Source organism: Pongo pygmaeus, chromosome 9 (genome assembly GCF_028885625.2).
Source record: "Pongo pygmaeus isolate AG05252 chromosome 9, NHGRI_mPonPyg2-v2.0_pri, whole genome shotgun sequence".
Classification (NCBI taxonomy): domain Eukaryota; kingdom Metazoa; phylum Chordata; class Mammalia; order Primates; family Hominidae; genus Pongo; species Pongo pygmaeus.
This window is the reverse complement of record NC_072382.2, coordinates 58,161,369-58,186,727: the sequence shown is the minus strand read 5'-3', so window position 1 is coordinate 58,186,727 and position 25,359 is coordinate 58,161,369. Positions and strand designations below refer to the sequence as shown.

The following is a 25,359-nucleotide window of genomic DNA, read 5'->3' as shown; positions in this document are numbered from 1 at the left end:
CACAGAGGCAAGGGGCTGCAGCTGGAAAGCAGAGGACCTGGCTAGAGTTAGGGGAGTTGCATCCGCCCCTTAGGGCCAGAGACCGAGTATCCTAGACTAAGTGAGCCAGATGCTTCACATTTCTTCTCTCTTTGTCTAGTTCCCTATCTCTCATGCACTATCATTCAGACAAGCCAGAACACTGCCAGCCTGCCTCAGCTGCACTCAGGGGACTCACAGTAAGGTTAGGGTCCAAACTTGGGTCAAGAGGTTAAAGGAGGCCTACAGTTCCCCTAAGATCCAAAAGGGAAGGTGAATTCAGAGGAACAGACTTGGAACCATTTGCCACCTACACACACACACACACACACACACACACACACACAAACACACACACAGAAAATTTCCCTCCAAGGCTAAATCTTGTAAGTTCAGGGTTGGTTAGTTGGTTTGCTTAGAGATAGGGTCTCACTGTGCTACCCAGGTTAGAATGCAGTGGTGAACTCATAGCTCACTGTAACCTCAAACTCTTGGGCTCAAGCAATCCTCCTGCCTCAACCTCCTGAGTAGTTAGGACTACAGGCATGTGCCACCATGCCCAGCTAATTTAAAAAAAAAAAATTTTGTAGAGATGGAGTCTTCTTATGTTGTTGAGGCTGGTCTTAAACTCCTGGCTTCAAGCAATTCTCTCGCTTTAGTCTCCTAAAGAGCTGGGATTATAGCCATGAGCCACCATGTCTGGCCTGTTGTGGGTTTGTTTTAATAAGCTAAATCATGGGAATTTGTCGTCTGAAGTCTCCCTAATATTTTGCAAATCATACACCATTCATTCATTCATTCTACTTTTACTGAAAACCAACTATATGCCCAGCATAGGCAAAGAGGACATAGAGAAAAAAAATCAGAAATCACATGTGCCCTCAGAAGATGTCCAATGTAGATGAAGAAGAAAGATATCTATACTGAAAACCACTTTAAAAAAAAGGCAAAACCAAAAATCTGGCTGTGAATCAGTAACAAATACACTAATACAAAGCATCAGTGCTGGGGAGAGAGGAGGGTGGCCAGGAGGGCCTCGTGGCTCAGGTGGGTGGACAAGACCTCACAGATCAAGTAGAACCTAAGCTGGACCTTACAGAAGAAGCAATATTTAAATAAAAGTCAGGGAGGGAAAATAGTACTTCAAGACTGTGGCAACATTCATTCAACAAACACTTATTGAACACCTATTCTGTGCCAGACATGGGGCACATGAGATGAATAAGATAGGAACATCAACAAATACTTTTGAAGAGCTTAATACGTGTCAGGTAATGTTTTAAGCACTTTACCTACTCAATCTTCCCCGCAATCCAATATGGTAAATTACTGTTATAACCCTCATTTCACAAATTAGAAAAATGAGGCAGAGGAAAGGTGAGTAACTTGTATGAGTGATGGGGCCAGGATTCATGTTTGGCTCTGAGAAGTTTTTTTTTTAAGTTTTATTGAGGTATTTTTTATATACATATATTATATATAATATATATATAAATATATATATTATATATATATTTATATATTATATATATATTTATATATTTATATATATATTTATATATTATATATTATATATAATATATAAGATATATTATATATTATATTATATATTATATATATTATATATAATATATAATATATAAGATATATAATATATTATATATGATATATTATATATAATACATAATATATCTTATATATTATATATATCATATATCATATATATTATATATAATATATAATATATCTTATATATTATATATTATATATAATATATCTTATATATTATATATTATATATAATATATCTTATATATTATATATTATATATAATATATCTTATATATTATATATAAAATATATAATATATAATATATATTTTATATATAATGTTATATAATATATATTATATATAAAAATATATATAAAATATATATAATATATATAAATATATATAATATAAAATATATATAATATATATAAATATATATAATATATAATATATATAAATATATATAATATATAATATATAAATATATATAATATATAATATATATAAATATATAATATATAAATATATAATATATAAATATATAATATATAAATATATAATATATAAATATATAATATATAAATATATAATATATAAATATATATAATATATATACACACACATATATAGTTAATGTGTGTAATTTGATAAGTTTTGACATATGTACACACTAGTAAAAATCTTTTTTTGAGACAGTCTCTCTTTTCACCTAGGTTTTTTTGAGACAGGATCTCTCTGTTGCCCAGACTGGAGTGCAGCAGCACGATGGCTCACTGTAATCTCCACCTCCCAGGCTCAAGTGATCCTCCCCCCTCAGCCTCCCAAGTAGTTGGGACTACAGGTGCGCACCACCACACCCAGCTAATTTTTGTATTTTTTGTAGAGATGGGATTTCATCATGTTGCCCAGGCTGTTCTCAACCTCCCGGGCTCAAGCAATTCTGCTCATCTCAGCCTCCCAAAGTGCTGGGAGTATAGGCATTATCCACCATGCCTATCCTACACTAGTAAAATCTTTACCACAATCAAGATAATGAGCATATCTATCACCAAAAAGTCCCCTCGTACAGCCCTGAGCAGTTTTTGAATGACAACTCATTAATGGAAACAGGGAAGTCAAGTGGAGGTAGCTGGGTAGTAGTTTGGAGTTTAAAAAAATGACAAATTTAGCTTTGGATATGATGAGTTTGAGCTTATATTCAGCAAATAGTCAAAAACAGGGAACTAGAGAGGGGCTTGGTAAGTGGAGGTGGGAATACTGATTCCAGAACAAAGATAAAAGTAAGACCCTATCCAAGAGGGAAAAATAAAACAAAACAAACAGAGAGAAGAGCAGGGGCTAAGAACTGAATCTGGGAGACATACAGTATAGAAGAGAAGAGAAGATGGTGAAGGAGACAGGGGGATGACAATGAGAAATACACAGTGTTATGAAAACTAACAGAGAACAAAGCTTCTAAAAAGTTAGATGCCAGAGAAAAGTCAAGGATAATGATAACACTGTATAAAAACATTTCAGAACCAGAAAAAAACTCAGAAATGATATAATTTTTCTTTAAAAACACACAGGGAATCTGAATACCATTTGTGGCCTAGTTAACAAGAGGTATTGTACCAATGCCCATTTCCTGATTTTGATATGATACAACAGTTACATAAGATTCTATCATTGAGGGAAGCTGGGTGAAGTGTATATAGGATCATCTGTATCAATTTCCCTCTGAATCTATATTTCAAAATTAAAAAGTTTAAAAACCAAGGAATGAACTGAACATCATCTAATGTATGCCAGGCATTGTACTAAACACTTTCAAAATGAATGATCATTTTAATCTTCAAATAATCCTATTAAATAGATGCTATATTCCCATTTTATAGCCGACAAAAGTGAGAGGCATAATAAAGGACTTGCGCAGAATCACCCAGCTAGATTATGAGGGAGCCAAAGCATTCACTACTTCTTCTACCGCAATGTGTATACATTCCACCTAAGGCAGCCCTGACAAGTGGCCTCTCGGCTCCTGCTTGAACAAGTCACAGCCTTCATATTTTACATCCACACAACTGTAGAATAAGCTACTTTACCCTATCCTAGCCCCAGTTTTCTCATTAGTAAAATGGAGCAATACCTCTTATCTTACTTAATTCATAGGACTGCTGTGAGATTCCAATGAGATAACGGGTGCAAAGGGTCCTTACAAACTGTAAAGTCTGTGCCCATCTCAGGGACTGACATTCTGAAACAAATGACTGTGAGTTGGGTCAGCCTTGGCTAAACAGACAGAGGGAAAGAAAAAATATCTGCACTAGCAACTCTTGCTTGCCTGTCCTTTTGGGTAGTATATGACCCTGGGGATGCACTGGCTACCGGCAGCATCTGGCCAAGGGCAGGCAGTCCTCTCTGCATAAGCCTGTATCAGCAATACTAGACCCAATCACCATCCTGCCTCCACTAGCCCCACTTTCTTCTAGCCCCACACACATATGGCATGCTTGCCTGTGCAGATGTCCTGTGCCTCCAAAAACTTCAGCTGTTTATAAATGAGCATCCTGCTATGAAGCTACTAGAAATACACCCTTGGGCCCCTGACCCCAGCCCTAGCTCAAAGCTGTGTTTTTGGAGGCAGGATGTTGTTAGTACACCCAGAGCTTAAGAAATTAACAGCTCCAGACACTGGTAGAGCTGACTTCATTCATGGTGCTGGAATTAGCTAGAGAAGACACATACTGCTATTGTAAGATAATAGAAACCTATCTCAGAGGTAGCTTTGGAGGGTACTGAGTTCTGCCTGTAGAAATGCTTCTCTGAATAAAATGGCCTATCATTTCAGGAAAGAGGCTTAGCTGCACTATCTACTCCTCAGTCATGCACAGGAAAAAGCTAGGCTAGGGAATGCCAGTGCAGACTGACTCCCCTGGCTTGATTAAAAGGCACTGGCACTGCAATGCCAGTGACTCCACCAAGAGAAAAAGAGACCTGTGGCTGCAGTGTAGGCAGCTCTCACACGGCCTGGTTGTACAGGCTCTACTGCAGCCCTTCTCTCCAACACCAGTGATGCAGCCCTCAGTAGAGCCCACCTTACTTAGACTTTGGCAACTGCCTCCTTACTGGTCTCCCTGCCTACTTCCAAGCCATCCTCCAAGGGCAGCCAGGGAAGGCTTTGATCACATCATTTGATTAATAACCATTCACAATTTTCACTGACTACATGACTGAATGAAGTCCAAATCCTATAGCCTGGCATTAAAGGCCTTCTCAAATTGGCCCCAGTTGACCTTTACAACATTGTTTCAATTATTTCCCTTTGTGTTCTTTAGGCTACAGCCAAAATGAACTACTTGCTGATCCCTGAACTCAGCCTGTGATTCCTGCCTCTGTACTTTGTTCATGCTGTGCACTCCGTCTGGAATGCTTCCTTCTTGTCCAAATCTTACCTGATTTTCAAGCCAGCTCAAATCCCACCTCCTCCATGAAGTTTTCCTGACTATTCTACTAGTTCACATTATTTTAGCTACATATTATCAGTACCTGAGGAGCTCTTACAAAATACTGATGCCTAAGCATTATCCTCAGAGATGACGATTTAATGAATTTGGGGTAGGGCTTGGCAAGTAACATTTTTAATGTTTTTATTTTTTTAATTTATTTTATTTTATTTTATTTTAGAGTTGGGGTCTTGCTCTGAACCCAGGCTGGAATGCAGTGGCACAATCCAAGGCTGACTGCAGCCTCCAAATCCTGGGCTCAAGTGATCCTCCAGCCTCAGCCTTCTGAGTAGCTGAGACTACAGGCATGTACTACTGCCCTCAGCTAAGTATTTTATTTTATTTTATTTTTATTTATGGAGAAAGAGTGAGAGAAACTCAAGGTATTTCTAATATGCAACCAGAGTTAAAAACCATTGTCCTCGTTAAAAGATCTCTCCTCTCACTGAGCTCCCATAACATTTTATCTAAATATCTTTTATGACACATAGTTTCTAGCTTCTTTCATACATATTTTATTTTTAAAGTATTTTATTGAGGGTTATTTTTTGTCAGGCACTATTCTAGGCACTGTAATATAATAGTGATGAACACAAAGGGCCTTGCTCTCATGGAGTTTAAATTCTGATGGGGAAACAGATACTAAACAGATAAAATAAGGTCAGATGATAAGTGCCATTAAAAGCAGGAAAGGAATGGAGAATAAAAGAAGAGGTCCTCTCTTAGAGAACATGGTTAGGAACAGCTTTCCTTATTGCATTCTTACTTCCCTTTTAGACGGCATATTGACTGACAACAAAACCTGTGTCTAATTCATTTTTGTACCTCTCATAGCTTTTTGTATAGTGCTTGCATAAATAGGTGCTCAATAAGTAGATGCTCGTTGTATGAATGAATGAATGAATGAGTAAATGGATCAATGTGCCTTATTAATAGCTGTATCCCCCATAATGCCCAGGGCAGTACCTGAAATATACCAGATGCTGAATACATATTGGCTGAGTGGGTGAACTTGACTGAATTTTGGGACAAGTTATTTTGATGGCATATTTCCTGCGACTAGGTCATCACAAGATCACAGAACATCAAGCTGATCCTGAGGTCACTGAGCTCAACCTCCTCATTTTAAAGATAAAACTATTCTTCAGAGATGATCACCTAACTGGCCCAAGGTCACAGAAGAAATCAAAGGGAGAGGTGTTCTGAGTCCCTAGTTCTTCTGACTCTTGGTCCAGTGCTCATTCCATCAAACTGAAACACTTTTTCCATTAGCAAGAGAAAACTATTCTGAGGACCATTAACTCAACTGGCCCAAGAAACAACTCAGATTAGCATCAGTAAAACTAAAGAAAACCTCCATTTTCTTTGATCTCATAACAGTCTTTGCTGATGACTCAAGCATGGTACATTTAACAGACAATCTCACCCTCACAACACCTCACTGCCCAACTCCACCACCCACAGCAAGGCATGCAGACAGGATCTCCTAGAGCAGGCAGGGGATTGTAGTTGGTGAATTTCCAACTACAAATAAAACTATGAACCTTTCCCCTTTTCCATCCTTAGCCAAGTTCCAATGAGATATGGTAAGGCAATGCCAGGCTACATGGGAAAGGCTAGGCAAAGAAGCCAGTGGCTGGAAAACCAGGAAGGAGCTAAAGAGTCTGGCCAGGTGAGGGACAGCAGCAGGTGCAGGGACTGTTGACGTAATGATGGGTTGTAGTGCAAACCAGTGGTTGGCCACACTGGCCTTGCTGTGGGCAAACAAACTGGCCTGAAGACAAGCAAGTAAAACCTTTTTTTCCCTGTTTTTCTTAAAAGTCTGTGGAATCACCGCATCCATCTGGATGCAATGAAGACCAATTTCCTAGAATAACTTTCCAAACAAAATGCTCAAGAGAGCCAAAAGTTATACAGTTGGCATGGGCTTCCCTGGCTTTGTAGTAAATACATCGCTCTATCACCTGGCCCTTCTGTACCTCTACAGTCCAAGAGTGTTCAAAATGAGGATTCTAAGGCATTTGGAGATCCTAAAGGGCTTTCTGAATCATCAAAGGAAAATTTGGCTGAGTGCAACTTTCAGTGTCAAATTTATTATTATTATTTCTTAAAAATTGGCATTTTGTGTTGGGCATAGATGAAAGAGAAGCAGAGTAGCTGATTAACTGCAGCAGAGATCTCTAGCTTTATCTGAGCTTATAAATTACCTGGAGGCATTGAGCCCCACCAGATTAGAATCAAAGTAGAGACCTGGAAATCTGTATTTTTAGCAAGCACACCACGTGATTCTTATGAATTGCTTAGCATAGGAAACACCAAGCTAGAAAACTATGGTATCCATTTCACAGGATTATTATCAGAATTAAGTGAAACTATATAAAGGTGTTAGCACAATACCTGGCACATAATAAGTACTCAGTAAGTGTTGGTTTTTGTTGCTATGCAATAATTAATAAGACATTCCAAGCCTGGTCAGATAATAGTTTCTCTATGGACACATACAAGTTAAAAGGCAGAGAGTACAAATATCCCGGAGTGGAACAATCACTATCATTTATCTGTTTTTTCTTATTAACTTCATCCCTATTATCCCCCTAGCACAACAGTTCTCAGTGTGGTCCCTAAATCAGTAGCATCAGCATCATCTGGGAATATTATTAGAATACGGATGCAGTGAGCAGGGGACACTTGTACACTGTTGGTGGGAATGTAAACTAGTACAGCCACTATAGGAAACAGTGTGGAGATTCCTTAAAGAACTAAAAGTAGAACTACCATTTGATCCAGCAATCCCGCTACTGAGTATCTACCCAGAGAAAAAGAAGTCATTATACAAAAAAGATACTTGCACATGCATGTTTATAGCAGTACTATTTGCAATTGCAAAAATATGGAACCAACCCAAATGCCCATCAATCAACTAGAGGATAAAGAAACTGTGGTACATATATATGATGAAATACTACTCAGCCATAAAAAGGAATGAATTAATGACATTCGCAGCAACCTGAATGGGATTGGAGACTATTATTCTAACTGAAGTAACTCAGGAAAGGAAAACCAAACATTGTATGTTCTCACTCATAAGTGGGAGCTAAACTATGAGGATACAAAGGCATAAGAATGACACAATAGACTTCAAGGACTCAGGGGGAAAGGGTGGGAAGTGGGTGATGGATAAAAGACTACAAATTGGGTTTAATGTATACTGTTTGGGTAATGGGTCTCAAAAATCTCACAATCACCACTAAAGAACTTACTCATGTAACCAAATATCACCTGTTCCCCAAAAACCTATGGAAATATAAATAAATAAATGAATAAGAAAGAAATGCAAATTCTCAAGCTCCACTCCAGACCTACTGAATGAGTATATCATCAGCGGTGGAGCCCAGAAATTCATTTCAGCAAGCTTTCCAGGTGATTCAGAAACAGGCTATAGTTTGAGAACCATCACCCAAACATCTTGCAATTCAAAGTATGGTCTCTATATCAGCAGCATAGGAATGTTGGAAATGCAGAATCTCAGGTCCCAACTCGGACTGACTAAATCAGATTCTGCATTTTAATGAAATCCCCAGGTGATTCATATGCACTATATCATTTGAGAAGCACTATCCTAGTCCACAGGAACTTCAGAGATGCAAAAGAAACTAAATTTACTGTTATTTTGATTATTTAAATGGGGTTTATAAGTACTTACTAGGCACTGCCCTTTACACAGATTACCTTGTTCATCTTCATTATGCCTATGGTAGGTATTTTTATTCCTGTTTTACAGATTAGAAAATTGAGTCTCAAATCAGTGAAGTAACTTGCTGAAGGTCACAAGCTAAGAAGTGGTACAGCTGATCATCTCTGTATGACCCAAAGTCTGTGTTCCTTTCTCCACTCCATGGTGCCTGTGGGTATAGCTAAGCAGATACAACCTGCCTGCTGGTATAAGTGGAGCACTTCAAAACAGAGGCAGTCCCCAACTTATGAATGAGCAAGACTCCAAAAGTGTTTTTCTAAGTCAGATGTTTGGAACTAGTGAGAGAACTACTTGTAGAAACTATTTACATCATGGCTTCTACAAGAACATGCATTCTGAATTACAGCACCAGAAGGTAGCAGCTCCCTGCAGGGTCAATACATCTGGGCTCCAGGAACTTGTCAGCACTCCATTTATATCAACATAAGAAAAAGCACCTCCAAGGCAAATCTCTCCCCAGATGTCATGGCCTGGGAAACATCCATTCATTCCCTCATTCAAAGATTTACTGCCTCCTATGGAAAAGGTGCTGTGCCAGGTGCTGTAGGTGAAAATGTCCCCATGACTTAAGGAATTCATAATCAGTAAGAGAAATAAAGCAGGAACAGACACACACACACACACACACACACACACACACTCTCTCTCTCTCTCTCTCTCTCTCCCCCCACCCCCCCACCGCCCCCCACCTACCTACCTAAAATCCAAAGCAGGAAATGGTAACTGACAAAAAATTACTACGGAAGTTCAGAGAATGAAGTGATCAATTAGGACCTGGACATCAGGGAAGATTTTCCAAGGAGATGCCGTCTAAAGCTAGTCTGGAAAAATAAGCAGAATATGGATTAGGCAAAAAGCACTCCTGGCAAAGGGAAGAGTGTGAGCAAAGGTATAAATGTGTGAAAGAGAAGTCAAGTTACAGAATTGCGAGTTATCCCCTTAGGTGAAGCAAAAGATTCACTTAACGTGACTTTGGGAGATGAAACTAGAAATGCAGGACTGTGCCTCAGTAGGGAAGACTCTAAATGCTAGGTTGAGAGAGCAGAACTTTGTACATATATAGAGAGCTGCTGCATATTACTCATCATATTACATAACAAATCATTGAACCCCAAATCCTTTTTGCAACAAACTAGGGTAAAAACAAACATTTCTGAATTGGTATTATAATTACTTCAAGTCTGCTTCCTCCATTAGACTGAATTCAAATGACTTTGAGCATTAGTAAATTCTCAAAAGATGCTAAATGTATAAACAAAGGAATGAATAAATGAGTACACTAATGAGCAGCTGAGAGGTTATAAGCAGGAGGGAGAAGGCTCAATACTGCATCACAGCCTGAAAAGGAAAGGGTAAGGGGAGGGATGGAGATGGAGAGACCAGAAGCCGCAGATCTAATAGCTAGGAGGCCACTGTGATTAGACAGGCAAGAGTTTGGAAACAACTAGGTTAAGGGTAATGGGAATGAGGAAAAAGGGACAGAAGAGAGAGAGACGGTTACAGAACACAGTAAGTGACCGGCAATGTGAGCAGAAAAGGAAGACATCAAAGTCTCCCTGAAGTTTGGAGTCTGGGTAACAGTACCATTTGAAAAATGGGTAGTGAAATGGAAGAGCAAGGTGCATTATAGATATCACTTATTAAATCCTTACAACCCTTCAGGGTATTATCTCCCTGAACTCATGCTCTCTTATTCTCCCCCATACTCACTCCACTTGAGTCATGCCAGCTTCCTTTCTATTTCCTGAATATGCCAAGCCTGCTCCCACTTTAGGGCCTTTGTACTGGGACATGCTTCCCCAGATATCTGCATGGCTAAGTCCCTCACCAACTCCATGTCATTATTTCAATGAGGCCTATTAAAAATTGCAACACGGGAGGCTGAGGCAGAGAATCGCTTGAACCTGGGGAGTAGAGGTTGCAGTGAGCTGAGATCGTGCCATTGCACTCCAGCCTGGGCAACAAGAGCAAAACTCCATCTAAAAAAAAAAAAAAACTACGGCCGGGCGCGGTGGCTCACGCCTGTAATCCCAACACTTTGGGAGGCCAAGGCGAGTAGATCACAAGGTCAGGAAATCGAGACTATCCTAGCTAAAATGGTGAACGCCTGTCTCTACTAAAAATATAAAAAATTAGCTGGGTGTGGTGGCACATGCCTATAGTCCTAGCTACTTGGGAGGCTGAGGCAGGAGAATTGCTTGAACCCACGAAGCAGAGATTGCAGTGAGCTGAGATCGCGCCACTGCACTCCAGCCTGGGCAACAGAGTGAGACTCTGTCTCAAAAACAAACAAACAAACAAACAAAACAACAACTCACACTTTCCCCAGAATTCCTAAAATCCCTTACCCTGCTCTCACTCTTTTTTCTTCTTTTGATTATATTTATTATCTTCTAACATGGTATTTGAATTTCTTATTTATTATGTCTAGGTTTAATGTCTGTCTCTCCTCACTAAAATGTAAACTCCATAAAGACAAGGATTTCTGTCTATTCCCCAAATGCCTTGGAAGTGGCTGGCACATAACTGTGCTCAATAAATTCAATGAACTATCTCCATTTTATAGATCAGAAAACTGAGGCTGAGAGGAGGAATGCAACTTTCCCTAAATAACACAGTTGTCAATCAGTGATAGTAATCTGAATTCAAACACAGATCTGGCCAACTTCAACTGTCACTCTAGCAGGCAAAGTCTCCCTTTAGACAGACCAAGTTTAAGGCTACAGTGGCCTATATGGGAGGCCAATGATGTGAGATTAGAGCAACCATTCCCACAAGACAGTAGACTTGGCCTGGAAGGGAGCAGGTCTACGTATGCATAGAGATCCTGAACTGCCTATAGACTGAGAAACAATCAATCTGACCAGAGAATCACCAAGAGAACGAATGGTTTCATTTTCCAAGTGCAAGTTTGAAGAATCAGGCCAGCTTCTCCAGTGAAGCAGTTTCTAATTTTTCCAGCTGCCTAGATTGTCAAATTACAAACTTATCTTCAGGGGAATGTATTTAACAAAGGGACATGTTCTATTTCCCTTTTTACCACCCATCCAGTGGATCTGCACTTGGTTTAATTGCCACTCTGATCCCCCCACATAATCCATACATCACAAGACTCACATTTACAGTTCAGTACATTATCACACTGGAGCTGCTCAAAATAAACGGGTTTGGCAAAGTGTAATTATTTCCAGCAAAAGAGTTGGTTCTGCATTTTGACAGTCATCTGATACATTATTGTACTCAATGCTAAACTGTGAAACTGCAAAATTAAAAGAAAGTAGTTTTTTAAGTTTTAAAAGTACTCATTATTAAATTATAAAGCAGGTCATTTATGATGAGTCAGTCCAAAAACAGAAGAATGATAATGAAAGACTGAAGGAAGATTGGCTTCTTTGTATAACCTCTAATATTCACAATCCAAGGCCATTGTGAAAATTAAATGAGACTGCACATGTAAAATATCTAGTCCAGTGCCTAAGACATAATAGGTCCTCAGTAAATGCTGATTTTCTTCCGTAAAAATTGTTATTTTCTCAGCAGCAGAATTTACAACTACCTCAATTTGTTCATTTGTTCATACACTCCATGATTCCCTCATTCCCAAAGAGCTCTCAGTCTGCTGGGGAAAGGCAAGTAAGCATATAACTCCCACAAAAGGGAATGAGTGCTAAGAGAAACATAGACAAAAAGGGCTATGAGGGTGCAGACAAAGAGTCCTCATCCCAAGGGAGAACAAGACCTGAAATGAAGTAGACAGGGAAAGATGAGTTCAGTAAAGCATGGGGGAAGGTGAAAAAGAGACAGAGACCAAGAGACAGAGAGAACACATGCAAAGGCCTGGAAGCACGGAAGAACACATGATTTAGGGATACTGTAATTAGAACCAGCCTAGAATGACCAACACAGGGTGAACAGATGGTAATGAGACCTGCAATGGCCCCTCTTTTTTTGTTAAAGTGACTAAATGCACTGACTCCTCAGCACAATGGGAAGTGGCTGAGCTTGCCTTGTAGCCCACTTTCCCTAGTGCAAACTCCCAGTAAGGTGATCTCAAGCCCCAGCCACCAACCAAGCCTCATAGACTTGTCTCAAAGACGAGATGGGAGAGATTTCTCTTTAAAAGAGAACTTGATGAAATCTAAGTTACCCAATGGCAACGTCTGAACATGCTGAGTCAGCTGCACTTCAGGAAACAGAGTGTCCTTGGAGAACAGAGCATATCACTTTACACACAGAAAACCACTCCTGTCTACGAAGGACAAACTGCAAAATGCTTAACACTGGCCTTCAATTATTAAACGAGCCCAAATGAGCTCTGGCAGTGAGACAGATCACACACACTCACAGAGAGGGCTCTAGCAGGCCAGCCTATATTGTCTTAGGATTATTCATCAAGGTACCAACAGACAAGGGTCTTTCAGAGACTTAGGGTCATGAGGTTACCCATAGCTCTTGGAAAAGATGATCATGCTCAGAACAAGGAAGAGAAAGTAAAGAGAACCTGACCCTTTGCAGAAAACACTGGGTTTTTTTTTCTAAGTATTATAACACAGCCCATGCTGGCAAATATTTCATTAACAGCTTTTTGCTCCTTGGGTGGCAGTTTCATACTGGTCAGTTTTTGGCATACTGTGTGGTACTCAGGAGTTTACTCAATTGTCTCCACTGGGGGTATTTTTTAGTCCCCTGAGAACAAGCAGAACACTGAGGAGAAGCTCTGGAATCATACCTGGCTTCAATAATGAGCTTCATACCTGCTAATTTTCTTGTGTACTCACTGTATGACTTGCAGTCTCAGTTTCCCCATTCATAAATGTAGATTCATGGGGTTTCTGTGGAAACTAAATAACATACCATGCACCTGGGACAATGCACATAAGGGAGCTATTTACATTTTGTTCTCTATTCCCTTTACTCCTTTTGTGTCCTGGAAAAATTAGAATGGTTTCCTATCTGGATACTGGGTTCACCTCTTTTGATTTCAGATTAAAACTGCCATCCTAGTCTCTGCTGGTTTGAAACTAACTTCCACCTGGAGGTTACCCTAACAGAAAGAAATCTGGGTAATGACCACGGGGCCAGCCCTTTCACATCTCTCCTTCCTCTGACCTCTGACAGTCCCATCCCACCTAGATATACATTAGTTTGCATTCCTCTCTAGCTGACCCATCTATAAGGTCTGCCCGTTTCCCTGTCCCTGCAACCTTCTTCTCCTGTCATCAACTGATTCCCGTCTATTGGTCCAGCCCTGCCATAGGCCCAGGTCTAGCCAGGCTTCTGCCCTCATCCAGTTTAGCCTACTGGATCCTTAGTCCTTGGAGAGCAGGGGCCACTCTCAGTGTGCTCAGCTCTGTAAGCAGCTCAGGATCCAGTACACAGCAGAGGCTGGCCAGAAGTGGTGGGGTGAGAGGGACTCGGTGCCAGAGGGCCCAATCCTGGGACATGTTCTTAGAAGTTCTGTCCTGAGGCCAAGAAAAAATTTCCTAGGATGGAAATGCTCCAGGAAACCTAGGCAATGACAAATGAGCTGAGCACAGGCAATCTCCAGAGACTCCTGGTACTCCAGAAACCTTCACACTCTCATGCACATTCCTCACACGCTTGCTGCAGATTATGTGAACGGGGCCTGGACCAGGATGGAGGCAGTACAGATTCCAGACTCACTGGGAAGGGAGGTGTTGCAGATGGACTAATGAGAATACAGAGAGTGAAGCAAAAGGTGACTGATATTTTGAGTCCTGGTCACAGGGGAAAACAATTTAACACAGTGCTAAGTGCTAGGGATGCAGAGGTGGGTGTACACACAGCTCCAGCCCTCCCCCAGGATAAGTTAGTTCCCAGCCCTCTGCTGCCATAGCACCCTGGACACCCTCATCATTGCACTCAGCATCCTGGACTGACACTATGACTTACCTGTCTCACCTACTACATCACAAGCTCCTTGATGGAAGAGACTATGTCATATTGAACTTTATATCTACAGCATCTAGCATAGTGCGTGGTACAATTCCCAGGCCTACCAATTACTAGCTTTGCCAAGTCATTTAAACTCTCTAAGCCTCAATTTCCTAGTCTGTAGAGTGAAGATGATAATAATCTCTGCACCCAAGGAGGAAGAAATGAGTGAACTTATCTAAAGCCCTTACTTATCCCAATCCCTGACTGAGAGTCAATACTCAAAAAGGGTTAGCTAGTGAATGAATTTGGGGCAATGAATATGAGGTAAGAGAGAGAGAAAAACATTCAAACAAATGGTTCTGGAATTATGTAATAAATAATATAGTAGGAATACATTTGAATTACTCTGAGAGCAGAAAGGAAAGCACCAAATTTTGCCTTGGCATATATAGAAAACTTCACAGAGGAGGTAACACTTGAACTAAAATCTAAAGATCTAAAATCAGGCCAAAGGAAGGCCATGTGTGAAGGCAGAGAGGCAGGAAAGAGAACCTGGTATGTTCAGGAACTGCAAGTCTGGCTATAAGAAGGGTCTGTGCAAAGGAGTGGTGGTAACACACAGGGTGAAGAGATGACTTAGAGCCAAAAATTCCCTGCGAGCTCTGCCACAGAGAATGGATTTCTCCTGGAAGATACTGAAAAGCCACTGCAGGGTTTTGAGTAAGAGAGTGAAACATAGAAGCATTGTGGTGGCAGTGTGGAGGGTAGAAAAAAGGGGCAAGACTGGGGACAAACACAGAACAGTGGGGGTGCGGGGGGTGATTTGGGTTGAGAAGAAAAGAATGGAGATGGGGTGGAGAGAGGGGGAAAATGAAGCTGGCCAGCTCAAGAAGTTAGGTAGAAACTGAGTCTCAGAAAAATTGCAACTGGCCCTTGGCATTCCCCAAGACTTCTTCATATAAAGTGTAGGTCTATGAGTTGTAATAAATCACCTTCCCTCCATGTTTGCTGTCTTACAATTTGTGCAATAGAGGAGCATGAATATGGAAAATTCCAGCTGAAAACTTTGACCACATGAACAGGCCAAGAGGTCACAGTCACCACTGATGGTTAGATGAAACCATCTACAAACAGGCCTGGGATCCCAGCCAGCAATTTTTTATTCACATGCAAACTTGGGGATGGAGTTCCAGTGACAAAATCTTTCAGGTGTACTCTTTTTGTTTGTTTGTTTTTTAAGCCATTTACAGGAACCCAAGGTCCTCCTTGTACTTCAGAGTAATGCTTTCTATTTAATTTGTTCTTAAAGAAAAAACAATAGCCTCTTTGCTCTACACGACTAGGCCACTGGGCACCACGAAAGAGATACAGTAACCCACCAAGTCTCTAAGGTCCCAGAAGTCCATCTGTCTGTCACACACATCACAAACACACCACTCATGGCAGAAGAAATACACTACTGCAGGGTGAAAGGGACTGCATTCTAGAAGCCTTCTGGAGGGCAAAGGAGGGAAGAGAAGAAGAAAAGAAGGGTGAAAGGGGGAGGGAGTGTTCAAGACCATACACGACCACTTCTGCTAAACACAAAATAGTTGCCTTTTCTGCTTCTTTCCTTGCTTTCAATCTAATTAGACAGAAAGAGCTAATGACTAGGCAGCAATGGTGCTTGGTTCAGCTGTTCCAGACCCCAGTGTTTTCTCTTTATTAAAAACAAAGAGACCCAAGGGCTCAATTTGGTTAAAATGCACACAGGGAGGCACATTTCCTTCTTACAAAAATGTTTTGCATTAAAAAACCATATCTGTTTAATAGATACCAAAAATTAAATGTACAATAGCAAGATCCCTGACAGTATCTGTCTGCATTTTTGGAAGTGTCTTCAAAGACAGAACATTAGAATAAGACTCAAAAGACCTGAGTTCCAGTGTCAGCTGTACCATTTACCAGCTGTGTGATCTTGGGCAAAATATGTAACATCTTGAGCCTCAGCTGCCTTACTATCAAATGAGTATAATGCTCTGCCTGTCTCACAGAGTCTGGGGGAAAGAATATATTTTGAAAACTATAAACACTTTGCTAATACCTACTCAGTTAATAAATATTCGCTGAGAGCCTATTAGGTATTAGGCATTGTTTCCCTTCAACTGTTAATGTTATTACCAATACTGCACCCCTTCCAGCTCAGTCATTAGATGTCAGTTTCAAATGCAGACAGATCTATGGTCTCAAGCCAACCTCTCATTCACCCAGTTTTTTTTCCCAATTGGGGCATTAGTCACTTGCCTCCATCAGACATCTAATGACATCTCAGCCCTAAGAGGCCCTGAGACATGTTAGTACAAATGATGATGGGGAGAGGAGCCTCTGCCACTTCTGCTACCCTAGAGGGCCTGATCCTAAGAAGCTTCCAGAATCTTACCCTCCACAACCACAGAACAAGACAGTTCTCACAAGCAGGGCCAGAGGTAGGGAGAGACAGGTAAACAGATGGAAAATCTGCATGGCTAAGTCTTTCCAGTATCAGAGTGCCTGGCTCCATGTCCATACCAGGTGACCTTTACACCAGCATACCCCTGTCTTCTATCAGGAAAGATTTCAAGTTTCAGAGGTTAGCAGCTCAGAAGCAGGCTCAGTGTGCTACCATTCCTGCCCTGATCTTGTTCCTTGGTTTCCGTCACTGGGTATCTGCCTTATTCTAGAAACCATGCCCTCCTTTGTGCCAGAAGTTCAGCAAGTGTGACCCTGAATTGATTGTTTCCTCTATCTGAATCCCCACCTAATAAACCGTTTCACCAAGACCAGAGTCCTACCTTGCTATTACTCCAAAAGACTGTCTTGATGCAGAATCAACCTGGAGGGCCTCCTGAGACCAGAGCTCTAGGAATTCATCTCCACATCTCCCATTGTGCAGTTCGGTATCTGGCATGTAATGGGCATACAACAAATATTTATAGAATGAAAAGGTTACCCACTGGTCTAGATCACTGCAGACTGTCTGCTCCTATGCCCCTACCCAACTCACAGGACCTCTTTGATGGATAAACCAACCATCGCCTGTCACCATGTTCTCTGGCTGCTTTGTTGTACCAACTCCAGGCCCCTGACAGGGTCTCTGGGTCAAACATACCTACTCTATTCCCAGTATGCCCTCTTTGCCACTTAGCACATCCGAAAAGCCAAAGTGCTAAGCAAATTCTGAAGTCTGATGGCTGCTTCAGTGTCCCAGACCCACGTTTTGCTCCTGGATTCTGAGGGTTAACCCACACTAGAGACTCATTTGGGGCCATCTGGCAATTTTTGGCACCACCCACTTCCCCTTGTCCAGTGTGGAAGGGACTCAAGTCCTGTTCAACAAGCACTACTGAACACAAAGCCTGGTGTCATAGAGAAGCTCTGCTTAAGATCCTGTGGTAAATGCCTCACTAAAACCTAAGAAAGAAGGGCTTCAGGCAAGGCTAAACTACCAACATACCCGATTTTGGTTCTGTGAGGCTGCTATAAACATAAAAATGCAAGTAGGAAACCTTATTTCTGCTTCTTTACATTGCTAGATCAGCAGAGGAAAAGCACACATACAACACAGAAGGAAAATGATGACCTGAGTGTTGGTCCTGGTCTCTTCCACTAATTTGCTGTGTGACCTCAGGCAAGTCACTCTCCTTCTTTGGATTTCTATGTCTTCCTTTGTAAAGTCACAGTCTCAGATACGATGATCCATTTATAAAGCCCCTTCTATGCCTGACATTTAGCAATTTCCTTGCTACTCAGACCACAGAATTGACATCATCTGGGAACCTGTTAGAAGTGGAGAGTAGCCCTACTGACTCAGACCTACAGAGCTAGAATCTTCTACATTTTAACAAGATCCCCAAGTGATTGCACACACATTGAAATTTGAGAAACACTGTTGTGCAGCTTCTCAGGAAGATCCAGGCCGACCTAGGGCATGACATCTTCTGCAAGAAGCTGGAAGAAGAAAGAGTCTGTCACAGGACTTTACTGAATGTGATTAGAAGCAGCTGGCTAGTAGTAAGGGCTGAGGAGAAAATGCTGCAAGATCCTTTTAAACTCAGCTGCAATCCATAAAATGTCTCTCAAGTACTTAGAGTCTCTAAATTTGAAGTCTTTAGACAAAATGACTTTAAAAATACTAATTATGCACGGAAGTCTAACCATGAACCAAGCATTAGTGAATCCAAAGCTCCTTCTGTACTGGCATGCTGCCAGCAGGCATGAACAGAGAGCTCTAAAATCAGCAAGGAGGTCACCTCTGAAACCACAGCATTTCTCCCAGCCTCACCTGTCTCCTGACTGGTCCTCACCTACAGAACTTCAGTCTCAGTTGGAATCTCACAGACAAGACCACATTGAAAGGAACACCGTCTGAGCCCAGACAGTAGGGCAAAGGTGAGAGAGGGCTACAAACTCTGGGGTCACAGACCCACAGAGTCAGTCCATGGAGGAGAAAGGGAAGGGAGAAGCAGAGTGGAACCAGCATAGACTGAATATTTAGTGGTGAAGACTCCCGCTTCCAAATCCAGGGAGAAGCCAGTTTCTGACTTCTTTTCTGTCTCTCCCACGGACTGCAAGCTTACAGGACTGTAAAACTTGTCTCTAGCTATGGTGGCCTGCACATAGAAGTCATTCAACAAATGTTTTATGAGTGAATGAATGAACGAACCAACCAATTAAAAAAACCAATAAAGAAACAAGGACCAAAGATCATTCGCTTGGTTTTATCAGTCAGTCGAGACTACCCTTCAAACTTGTGAACTAAGCTTACTCCTCAGTCCAAAAGCCAGAACAGAAGACCCCAAGGGGTCTGGGAGATTTAAACCTGAAAAAAGAAAAATGGGATTCAAACTAGCTTGGCATTTTTTTCTGGACCAAGGTATACTAACAAACAGGCTATTCTAACCTTTTCCAGGTTTTGTAATGTTTTATGCTACTCTTACCAGAATTTCCAGGCAAGAAATTTTTTTCTAGAAACTAGATGCTATTTATATTTTAGTTATTAAATGCAATGTGAACCTAACACATAATCATCATCTACATTAACATTTGTTGAAACTCAATCTATAGAATTCTATTTCTCTATGTCATAAACTAGGAATTTTGCAAATAGCAGAATTACAGAACACTTTGGACCACTCACTTTTGTGAATACAAAATCACTTAAGTAAGGCAAGCTGACTTTGGTGGAATAGCCTTTATTTTTCATCCACTTACATAACTCGGCATTGTCAAAGTGCACCAATAACTGGTGCTGTCATCTCTCATGCCCCCAAGAAAAAACTCCTTTGGGGCTCTTTCTACATTTATTTTCAATTGCCAGATCCCAGAGGAAAAAATCAAATCACTGACGCTATTTCAAACTTCATGCTCAAGGCAGCCACTAAGAGGATAATAGGGCAGCTCAGTTTTTGCTCTCTTTGAGACAGGAAGACACCCCATGGCTGTGAAGGAAAGGCAGGACACGTGTGTGGACATTCAAAATATAGCAAGGAAACCCAAAACAACAGAAAGACAAGAGGAGCTGGAGGAAAAAGCTGTTTGGAACTATGAATCATCCCAAGGTAACTTATTATGTTTTTATATAACAAGCAAAATGAGCTTTCAGCATTGCCATTCATTCATTGTTTTAGCCATTCATGCATTTGTTCAGCAAACATTCGTGGGTTCCCATTATATGCCAGGTGCTGTGCTAGGCAGGCAGGCAGCAGAACATCAGCCTACTACTGCTTACTATGTTCCTGCCACTCTAGCCTTCCTTCAGGTCTTTTGCAAGGTTGTTTCATGCTTCAACACAGTTCTCTGTGTAAATGTTTCCTCTTCCAAGAGGTCTTGCCTGATTTATTCCCCCATCCCACCCTGGACTGGATTAGGCTTGTCTGCTCTATATTCCTACAGCATTTCCTTTTTAACATTCTACACATCCACCATTACTTTATAGTCTCAGATACATGGTAGGCTCCATGTGAGCAGGGACTGCCTCTCCAGTTACGAGCACAGAGGCTAGAATATAGTAGGATTCAATACATATTCACTGAACAAATGAACAAACTAGGATTTATAGGCAAGCTACAGGCTCCGAGAGGTATAGCAGAATAAGTGCAGGATTTGGAGCTCAACAGACTCAAATCTGAACCCCAGCTGTACCACTCATTAGCTAGGTCACCTTAAGCAAGTCCCATAATCTCTCTGAGCCTTAGCTCCTCATGTGTGAAACAGAGACAAAACTTCATAGAGATGTAGTGAAGATTAAATAACATGACGTGGGTAAAGTAACTGGCACAAAATAGATGCTCAACAAATGTTATCCTCCTACCCACTTCCCAACTTGCCTATAGTTACGAAAGAGTTGACAACACCTAGGCAGGGCCCCAATTCTATCAGAACTTATCAAGACAGGATTCAGGCACAGGAATAAGGGAAGGTCAAAGATAGCATCCCAGATGACATCTTACTGACTCCCAAGCTTTGAATTTGAGCTCCTTCAATGTGTCTGACCAAGGTACAATACTAGGCCCAGGACTGAGCCTACAGATGGAGGATCCAATGGCTGTAGCCATGGGGAGAAGATGGCAGAGACTGAGCCCATTCCTTTTGGCTTTTGAAGCATTTAGACAAAAGCATACAAAAATCCCTTCCCCATCTATGCTGTCCATAGGTAACTTAATGGAATCCAAAGGTCTACAAGTAAGCTTAGTTAAACCAGTGAGGTTAAAGGCAGCACAGCACAACAGGAGGACTACACCTAGAATCAGATGACAGGGTTCAAGTCCAAACTCTGCCACCTACTGGATGTGTGATTTGGGACAAGAGTTTCCCTTATTCAGGTCTCATTTCACCATCTGTAAATCGAAGAGATTAGACTAGGATAGTGTCTAAGGGCCCTTACAGTGAGAAAGATCTGAGATGCTAGATGCATGTCAGTCAGCTGTAATCAGCAGGCAAAAGAACTCTTCAATCACGCACACCACTGCGCTGACGTCTACTACACTGCTCTCAATTACACTGCAGAAAAAATGGTCATAAGGAAGAGCTAATATGGTATTTCCTGAGCCTATTTAGTCTCCCAATTCAGCACTGCACCTGTTCCCTCTGCATTTGCAATTTACTAAATAATATCATCACAGGCACTCCCTGAAACAGCCACCATTTATTTGTCACTTGCTTCTGTATTTCAGGTATTCTTTCTTATTTTAAATAAGATTAGGTAGAGTATTAGAAAGACTAATCAATACAACTGCCAAATGAAATTTACCCAGAACACAATTTTCTCCTTTGTTTCCATTGTAATAACAGCAATATCTATAATGAATTGCTGACCTGCAATAAAAATCATACTACTATCAGAAAGAACATGGGGGCAAAAATATAATGCCTACTTCACAAACATGTAATGCCACACACAGTAAGGTAACCCATTCATAACCCAGAACCTTTTCCTTACAGAAAGACTGCAAATAATACTCAATGTCCTGGGCCTGCTGCCTTGCAATACTAACCACCTCCATCCAAACACATACCCAACATTCACTAAATGCCATTTAATATGTCCTACCCATTCTTCTTAGGGCTGGAGAAACACAGTAATAAGACACAATTACCGTCCTTAGACAAAGTCTCAGCCTAAAGGTCAAGTGGTCCCAGCTGTGAAAGAAAAAGTGGCAAACTAGAACCCAGTCCACATGCCACAAGGTGACTTCTGTGAGCACTTAGGCCAAAGAATGGACTGCAAAACATCACCCAATATCTGCATTATAAAAGTCCACTTAATACTGGGGCTGTGGCTCTCAAAGCATAGTCCGAGACCTTAAGCATCAACACCACCTGGGAACTTGTTAGAAACCAAATTCTCAGGCTCCTTCCCAGACCTACTGAATCAGAAACTCTGGGAGTGACGCCCAGCAATCTGTGTTTTAACAAGTCCTCCAAGTGATTCTGATGCATGCTGAGGTTTAAGAGTCACTGCCCTGAAGCCTCCAAACTGCTGCATGTTTGCAGTAAAAATAGTAGAAAACTAAGCTTTCAATTATACCTAAGAGAAAAGCAATAAAACTGGGTAAGAATAGGTTTTTCAATGTATCTTAAATAATGGTGTTTTGGAAAAAAAACTTTGTCAGAGAAGGAGGAGAAAGAAATGCTGTGCTACATGTATACATATGTAACAAACCTGCACGTTGTGCACATGTACCCTAAAACTTAAAGTATAAAAAAAAAGAAAAAGAAAGAAATGCTGTGCTAATGCAACAGGGAATGTCTGCGTGTGTTGAAAAACCTCTGCGGCCTAAGGCCCTAGGCCTTTTGCTGTGTGGTGCTTCATTTCCAAATATAGGCCTTTTTTTCAACTGAGAGCCCATCACTTCAAAGGGTGTTCCCACACATTCGCTGGCAGATCTCTCAGACTCAGCAATCATAATTAAGGTCACTTTTAAAAAAAACTCATAAATAAGAGGACAGAAAGTAAGAAGGAAAGGAGCAATAAATGTTCCTGGAGTCAGTAATTTTAAAATGAAGGTAGAATTTTTGAAAGGATGGAAAAATAAATGTGTGCACATACGAGAAAGAGACTGCTTAAAGTTGAATTTGTTGAGCTCTGAATAAAAAAAGAAAGATGGGAGGATCAGCCCTAAGAGGAGAAAGGAGCCATAGAAGGAGAAAGGAGGTAATGAAGGAATATTGAAACATTTCTTGGCCTCTGCCACCAGGTGGTGAAATCAACCCAGTGCAGCTTAGTTGCTGTCCAGAGCTACTGTTTTGATTTATCTTTTCTTGTTTGTCATTGCATTGGGGTGGGAATAGAGATGCGGAACAAATGGAGAGGCAGAGCAACTTCAAGCTGGGTGGCTGGGAGCAGGGAGAGTATAATGAGAAATGGATTGTTTTTATGCATACTAATTCAGTGGCCCTAATTAAAGAGCATCATTATATTTTAAAACGCATGGACAACCATGTAATAAAAAGTGCTCATGATGATAAAGGCTATACTGAATTATACATTAATGTTTAACTCCAACTAAGTTTTAAAATAACACATTTGATTTTAAAATATCTGTTTTCCTGGAATGAAACTCAATGTCAAGTTAGGTCTAATGTTATCATCCAAATGCAGTTTTCCTCCAGTATACCACAAAATGTTGAATACTGAGGAAGACAATAATAATGAAAAGTCAGCTGTACTATAATAGCAAATTTCCTGTAGAGATGATTTGAGGTTCTACAGGTCACAAAGGAAAAGATACACATAGTTAATCATAAATCCATCTAAAGATAGTTCATTTCTATCATCTTTCATTTTAAATTGAGGCTTATACAACTCTTGGCTTGGAGGGTTGTAAATTTAATAATGTTGTTCTAATTCGCTACTAGTCCTCATTGATTTTCTCTTATTTTAATCTGTATTGATTGATTAATGTCATCTTGCGACATCCAAATGGCAAATTGAGGAAGAAAAATGATATGCATTGAGTTTGACTTCCATTGGAAAGAGCACTAAACCAGGTATCAAGAGACCTGGCTTCTAACATGCTCAGTTACTACTAGCTACTGTCCCTGGGAAAGTCACTCCATCTATCTGGGCTTCATGTTCCTCACATATAAAATTAAACAATAATTTCTGCCATAATTCACCAAATTGTTGTGATAAGCAGATCAGAAAACAAAAAGTTGTTACTATGAGACAGCATCTATATTCCCTTAAGTTCAAAACAAATAAACCCTCTATTGAAGAACAAACTACTTGTAAAATACTTTTAAATTAGGCAAAAAAAAAAAAATGCTATTTTAAGTATTACAAACATATAGGTGGGCAAGTAGGAAAACTGGAAAATAGTTCTCAGTGTTGTTGGATCCCTAAATTTTGGATCATAAAATAAGTGTCTTTGGAAAATTTGAGTTTGCATATTTCCAAATGTTGCTGCAGTTACCATAGCAACAGACAGGCCCAGTCAGTTGGGTCAATCAATAATGGCCATGAACAAGTGGCTCTGCTTTTCCTATGATGACAGCCACAAGAAAGTTTCTACTAAAGCTGGTACCTCTATGTTCATACTTCTCTGCAACATTCAGTGTCAAAATGTTCATGGAATTAACAAGGCTCAAGTGGTTCTCAGAATAAATTGAATAATTTAAAAAACTAGAATTTTTTTTTAATATTGAGATCCTTAAATGAAAGCTATTGTCTGGGTATACATATCACTGCCATTATCCAGGAAGGGATACCAGTCAAATGGGTCTAGGGACTATTTACTCTGAATGTTTGTTTAACTGCTATATTAATAAAATGTAATATAATACATGGTAAATATGCACTCAGCAAAACAAGAGCTTGCAATCGCTCTCAATTATTAATGGATATGAAAATTAAAACAAGCCAAACCATCCCTCAAACAATTCAGATCACAGAGCTAGACAAATATTAGCTTGCTTCCCAGCTGGTAACCCAAACAGAGTTCAATCTAGTTATTCATTCAGGAAAAAAGAAACTGCCTATGTCATTTATCTTTAATTTATTGTCCTGTTGAATACATATATCTGACAACTCTCCTCTAGGTCAGACCACTGCTTAGACATTACTTCCACTATTAACTTCAACAATAGTCCACTTAAATAAAATGGGGCAATGACTGTGAGAACTTAATGTAAAAA

General features: G+C 40.4%; 1 protein-coding gene across 10 annotated transcripts in view; it reads right to left on the bottom strand.

The window, feature by feature from the left end:
• Positions 1–25,359, bottom strand: part of SERGEF (secretion regulating guanine nucleotide exchange factor) — a 227,063-nt gene that overhangs the window by 123,165 nt on the left and 78,539 nt on the right. The window contains exon 10 of one of the 10 annotated variants that reach the window (XM_063671115.1): positions 9,506–9,629. The exons of the other annotated variants lie outside the window; for them this stretch is intronic. Within the exon in view, the coding sequence (XP_063527185.1) occupies positions 9,576–9,629 (54 nt within the window). The 3' untranslated portion in view covers positions 9,506–9,575. Of the gene's footprint in view, positions 1–9,505; positions 9,630–25,359 lie in introns of those variants that run through there. 10 annotated transcript variants of the gene reach the window in all.